This window comes from Anneissia japonica, unplaced genomic scaffold (genome assembly GCF_011630105.1).
Source record: "Anneissia japonica isolate Jap-2015-1 unplaced genomic scaffold, ASM1163010v1 scaffold1128_len1000024_cov185, whole genome shotgun sequence".
NCBI lineage: Eukaryota > Metazoa > Echinodermata > Crinoidea > Comatulida > Comatulidae > Anneissia > Anneissia japonica.
Genome location: NW_022705247.1, coordinates 62406 through 69156, shown reverse-complemented (window position 1 = coordinate 69156; position 6751 = coordinate 62406). Strand labels below are relative to the sequence as shown.

Below are 6751 nucleotides of genomic sequence, written 5' to 3'. Positions count from 1 at the left end.
GATGTGTATAAGAGACAGATATTTATTAAAGATATTCATGTATTGTACATAAACAAGTTCTCATAATCTTGGAAGCTCCGATGAGGGCAGTATAATAGCTGTCTCTTATACACATCTAGATGTGTATAAGAGACAGGTATAAAGCCAAGTCTCAACGTTTTATACCAGAGAAACTATAGTCATCATGGATTTTTGATACAATATTTACCAGTATAACCTATTAGTAGAACAAACAATTTAATTGTATTATGTTAATTACAACAAAGCATTACAGTAATGTTAATTGTGCTCACAAATCATTGCTCATGTTTGGCTGTCTTCATTTTGTTCATGTAATTTATTATCATTCATCCAGTAGTAATTATAATCATGGTTTCAGGATTCTTGGGATGTTTTAAGACATGTTGGCTTATATGTAATGGCATCAGTATCAGTGTCTTTATTCTTTATTACATTTGGAAGTAAGGTCAATTGAATATGTTACAGAGGTATATATTGTATTGGTCTTGAAAGAAGGGTGAAAAAAAACCTGAAGTAAACAATTTCTTTTATTTAGTAAATAGTTTTGCCAAAAATAGTGGCGAAAATACATTTTCTCCATTTTTACATGTAGGCGGGTTCAAGGGGCCAAGTCAGCCCGAGCCTAGCCAGCCTACGTAGGCCCCCTCTTGCCCTTAAATTTTTCAAAATAATGGAGAAAAACAGGCATTTTAGCCTGACAGTGACAGTACCATTTCTAGCCTTTTGGAGGTTCCATAATCATAGAATTTCTTGGGTCCGTCTATCTGTGGAAGTCCCTCTCTGGACTCCCTCTATTACGAATTCCTGGATCCGCCACTATTACATGTATTTTTTCAAGTATGTTTATGGATAGTAGTGTTTAATATCAGGATTTGCTAACCTTATCTTTAAGGACTTGTTTAAAACAAAATATCTTTATAGTCAGTTCTTTTGTCTTTAGTGGTAGTGATCAACATTTGTAGGTTAGTTCTTGGTTACTGCAGATTCACATTAGCCTTTGTTTGCGATCAGTTGTTGTAGTCAGTTGCTACATCTGAATATACCAAATCACATCTGATCACAATCCCCAATAAGTGTACCAATAATAAGCAATTAAAAAAAGATTAAGCAAACTGGCATTTGTTATTTGCTGCGAGTGTGTGCTACAATCATTTTACTCCTGATCACCAAGGAATCCGATCAAAACAAATTCAAACAGACATTGATGGGTTGAAGTCAGTCAACATAGCCAGCCACTAGAGATGTTTAGTCAGCATTGTAAATTTTATTGTGGCTTAAAGCCCAAAAATTGGGATTGGTAGCAAACGGGTGTATTCGATTTTTGATTACCATCCGCAAGTTGCATCACAACCAATCGCACCGGAAGTTTAATCTAAATAGGGTAGTAGTCTCAAAGGTGGCTCTGAGTGTTATGTAACATAATAGTAATGCAGAATTGAGTTGTGAAAAGTAGAGTAAATGGCAATATGAATGACAGAGTGCTTCATGTTTTGGAGGCACCAGTATGATGCATTTTCAAGAGAGGGGCTTGAGAGCGTACTTTATTAAAACATTTTTGGAATTTTAAATTTGCATGTAATACATACAGTAGGCTTATCAAACTTGTGGTAACGTCATTAGTAATTACAGAATTCAATCTTTGAGAAATTACTTGTTTGGTAGTGTCCCAATGATACAAAACATCAATTCAAGATAGGGTAAATGTACTCTTGATTAAATGCTTTAACAAATATTCAAAATAGAATTTATCTTGATAAACACCGCAACTCTTAATTAAGAACAGTGCTTAGCAAAAAACAATATTGTTTAGTGCAACGTTTATTCGTGAGCTGCACTTTTACAAGAGAAGCATTTATTTAATCATGTACAGCCTCACAGCATACTGTATGTTTTTCACAAATTGTATGGCGCTTTGATGAATAAATTAGAATTTAAAGATCTTAAGATAAATTGAATTTCTTACAAAAAAAGTTCAATTTTAATTACAATTTTTTATTATTTTGAGTCAGTAATGGATTTGTCTTTACGTTTTTAGAGCCCTTTATTAATAATGTGCATAATTAATGATTAACTTTATCTGATTAATTACTGAAATGCAATGTAATGTTAATTATAAATGCATGTGCAATGTTGTGGAAGTAGGAACTAGGACTTGACTGTAGAATGATCTTATAAAACATTATTTTTTGTGTAGCACATGTTCTAGATTATAAGTATTATCTTGCATTAATAGGCTTAAATGCAATAAACCATAATTTAGAATAAATAATATAGGCCTGGATATTATGCTTTAGGAGGTCCATAAGGTGGTCACACAAACTAATATCATAAATTAATTTCTCCATGCTAATACATCCTTAGGCTTAGATTTAGTCATGTAGAGTAAGTACTAAAGTACTTTAGCTTTATGAGGCCCACAAGAAGGTGATCACAAAAACTAATACATCCTTAGACCTAGATAGTGTCCATCGTCTGGAGTCATTACAGTAGGCTTAAATATCCGTGTTTGTTATTATCTAAACTCTTGTAATTTGTCCTCCCTGGAATAAATTAATAGCGGTTGGTAGGTTTGTCTGAAGATGGTCTATGAAATAATATTGAGTAATCAATTTTTGTCTTGGTATATTGATTGGTTATGACATCAAGAGGTTGTAATTGACATGTTAGCTGTCGATTGTTTTTAATACCGCTATAAGCTAGCAAGTGTATAGTGCTAATGCTGCTGCTTGTTATTTTACAAAATATACACAGTATTTTTTCCTTTTGACGTGATATATGACTTACTTTTTAAATGGTCCTTTTTGATTGCTTTTGATTATAATGGAGAATTTGGGTTTCGTTCTAGGAAGTGTACCAGAAATTTCTAGGATAGGGTCGGATGGTGAGAGCGACAGGGCCTCAGGTGCTTCCGATGAAATGGTTACACCGGTGAAATTACGTCAGAAACCCAAGCCAAGGTTACAGCGACGGTTCAGCGAGGTAAGGGATCATGTTTCTTATTTAGAGGATCAGGTAGCATCTTGGTATTTATTTGATATCATAATTTGATTGCTATAAATCATACTTTTTTGATACTTGTAATTTTATATTTTATTCCTCATAGCAATCCGTAACTAACTATCTGAAGAAATTTGCGTTGTTCTGTAAGAACAACTTCTTTGGGATCTGGTGTCATTAGATGATGATTGTGAAATCAAGAAGTTGGTGGATGTTCCCCCCCCCCCTTACTGGGGATAGGCATCTCAGACATTAACATTTATGAACTTCTTGACGTCATAATCCACTTCTAAGTGATGTCAGATCCTCAAGAATATGTTCTAGCAGAATAACGAAAAATTTAGACCATTGTAAGTAAATACTAGATTTTTCTCAAGATAGCTATAAACTATTGTATTCTTCACCTATATTATTAGGGTAATCTGAAACGTATCTAGAAACTAGATTCTGGTTATGCATTTTAACATAAATTTGAATTTACAGTAAGATAGGCTACATATTTACTGTATAACACCTCTCCTCACAGGACTACCCTGGTTGGGTTGCCTACTCCTTCGCTAATTACAGCAGCAACACTTAAGGTTGCCTACTCCTTCGCTAATTACAGCAGCAACACTTAAGCATGTGGACCCATTGACCAGGAAAATAGCTAGTATTGCAAAGAAAAGTGCTATATAAATAACAAATAATTAAAATTAATAGATAAATAATGATGATTGTTTGTGTTGGTTGAAAGAAAGGATAATTTCCTAGATGACCAGGAAAGTAGCACTTAATATTGCAAAGAAAAGTGCTATATAAATAACAAATAAATAAAATTAATAAATAAATAATGATGATTGTTTGTGTTGGTTGAAAGAAAGGATAATTTCAAGTAAAATATATTTATTAAAGATATTCATGTATTGTACATAAACAAGTTCTCATAATCTTGGAAGCTCCGATGAGGGCAGTATAATAGAGATAATAGAGTATATTGGGCCTAACGGCCGCCCATAGAAAAAAGATCTATTAGTAAATCAGCCAGCTCAGCCCGCCCTCTTCAGAGCTCAAAAAAAAGCTCAAAGAAAGATCTATTATTATCAATCAGCCAGCTCCGCCCCCGCCCTCATAGGAGCTAAAAAAAGATCTATTCAATTACTGTAGCACTCAGACCGCCCTCATTGGTGTTAAAAAAAGATCTATTAATCAATTAGCCGTATGTTTCTAGAGCTCCTCATCTGAGCTAAAAATGTTATTACCGTAAACATTTAACTTATTTTCTACTGTAAATGAATTAATTTTCCATAATTTCATTTATGCAGTAATAACTAGGAGATGGTAGGAGAGAAAGAAAAATGAACTGTTAACATACAGTAGTTGTTAATGGACTCACCTACTTTGTTGTAAGATTTACAACTATTTGTAGATTTAATTTGCATATTAATGAATCAGGAAATTGTAACTGGTATAATGAAAATATCATAAATATTCATAAGATAAAATATGCATGCTAATGACATTACTATAGAACAGCAGCTTGTCAAGCTTAAAAAGTTACTAATACTACTACAGTATATTTCACCTAGTTTGCATTGAAATTATGTCAAAGTTAAATACAAATTTTGCTTAATAATTTGCATATATGTTATATAAGGCAGCAATTTTGCAATGGCCAATGCATATTTAATGAAGAGGTGAGAACCTAAAAAAAAAGGTTATTTTTGCCTATATAATATAATGGTCAATGGATATGTAATGATTGAGTGAGTATATGAAATACTACACAGAGCAATTTGCAGAACTAATGGAAAAAATAATATCGCTAACCATTTCCAATCATCCATAAAATGATGTTATATTATTTACCGATGCATTTGTCATTTTATGACCAAGATTTTGTCAAAAATTCCTTTCACAGTTTTATTGAATTAATAAAACTAAATGAGGGTCATAATGTCAAATTGTAAATGATTCTAAAAAAATCAATCAGATTATTTGTTTAATAATTACGTTGATCGTCGTCTCTGATTACCCAGTTGTCTATGGCAGAGAAATGCGTTTCCAGCGCCTTTGTTCAAATTTTGAATTTATTGTGGAGGTCGAAGAACAAGACAAATTTTTAGTTGGTAGTGACTCCTTTAGAGTTTTTACATTTTCTTTTTTGCTTGTTTGTCCTGTTAGTTTTGATTTCTCAAAAAAGATAATATTTACAAATACTATAATAAATTAAGAAAATAGTTCCTCTAGTTTAAGTCCACCCTCTACTCTGATTTCACTACTAATGTTTTCCCGGGCAAAATGCCAAAATATGATTTGAATGAATAGCTAAGTTTATAGTATTCATGCTTTCAGGGAGAAAAAAAATGGCCATCCCTATGAAATTTGAACAGTTTTTTTATAAACTGTGGATTCCTCAAGGGGGCTTATATAAATGAGGAAATACATTAATTTTTTTTTTCAGCAAGGGCTCCCCTTTGCAAGTGGAAATAACTTGTGTGTAAATTATGATTTTTTTTAAGTTGCTATCTTAACAAAAATTGTATTATTACAATGTATGCGAGTGTACATCGGAAGGGGGAGAAGTTACAGAATGTCACTTGAAAATCTATCTTTATTAATTTGTGAAATTTTCTTCTTGAATTCTACAAGGTTGCTTATAATGCCTGAATCTCCTGGCCTTTTACCAATTACAACTTCTAGAATCCTTGATTTGTATTGTATTGTCATTGATATCTGCTAGATTTTAACAGCTATGGCAAGGTCTGACCTCATAATTGAGGCTTCATAAGATATATTTTAATTTTTTTTTTTTTTTTTAATTTTTTTAAAATTAAATAGTTAGATATTGTTTGTATTATCTCAATCATGTTTTATTTTGAATATTAGTGCACCAGCAAACAACCCAAGGGTGATATTTGACTTTAGCAAAATAAAAAAATAAAAATAAGCCTCCCTTCCTCATCACTATTTTTATAGGGTGATAAACTAATAATATTTTTTAAAGGGCCTAAATCAGCTCTGTATTGATTTAAATAAAAAAACAACACATTGAGCATTTGCAATTTTACTGTGTAATCCTGACAAAACGTGGGCAGGCCTGATTATCTAGTCATTTATTGATGTTGAGTCCATGTTAAACTTGACAACAAAACATCGTTGAGGGCAGTATTTTGTAGATGGAAAGATTTTCTAATTAGGTAAATTAGATCTTTTCAATGCCTCTATAAATAGAATCAGACCTTGGTCAGACCTTTATTATGACCTATAGCTGTGTAATTCACAATAACAAAATTAACATGGTAATCTAAGACTACATCGAGGCAAATTTATCTCGTTACAACAGCACCCTCTATTTTGAATTGCGTAGAATATCTCAAATGACGTACATAGATTTACTTGACGGGGTAGTTAATACTCTAAAACAATTTGTATGTCAATCTGGTGTCTGATGCGAGTAGTTAATTTGTGAGATTTATAGTCTCACAATTCATATACTGTAGGTTCGTTGACCTGTGTAAAAGAATCTAATGGTTAGAATCCAAAAAAAAAAAATCGATGATCATTCTGAAGCTGTGTCCAAAGTTGAGAATAGTTTTTGTCACTGATAGTAGATTCTGTTGAGAAGATGTACAGTAACTAATTACCGGTATAATGATCATGAATAGATTTTGATTCAGTTGATAACTTGATAAAAAAGATAGGCTCACAGCGAGGGCATATGTCTATTGCCTTATATTGTATCATGTTTACT

At 32.3% G+C, this 6751-nt stretch overlaps 1 protein-coding gene across 5 annotated transcripts in view; it reads left to right on the top strand.

Moving 5' to 3' along the window:
- The window catches only part of LOC117105470 (cyclin-dependent kinase 16-like), a 57046-nt gene that overhangs the window by 35917 nt on the left and 14378 nt on the right, over positions 1-6751 (top strand). For all 5 annotated transcript variants that reach the window (XM_033246626.1, XM_033246625.1, XM_033246624.1 and 2 more), the window contains one exon: positions 2867-3000. In XM_033246626.1, the coding sequence (XP_033102517.1) occupies positions 2867-3000 (134 nt within the window). The remainder of the gene's footprint in view (positions 1-2866; positions 3001-6751) is intronic.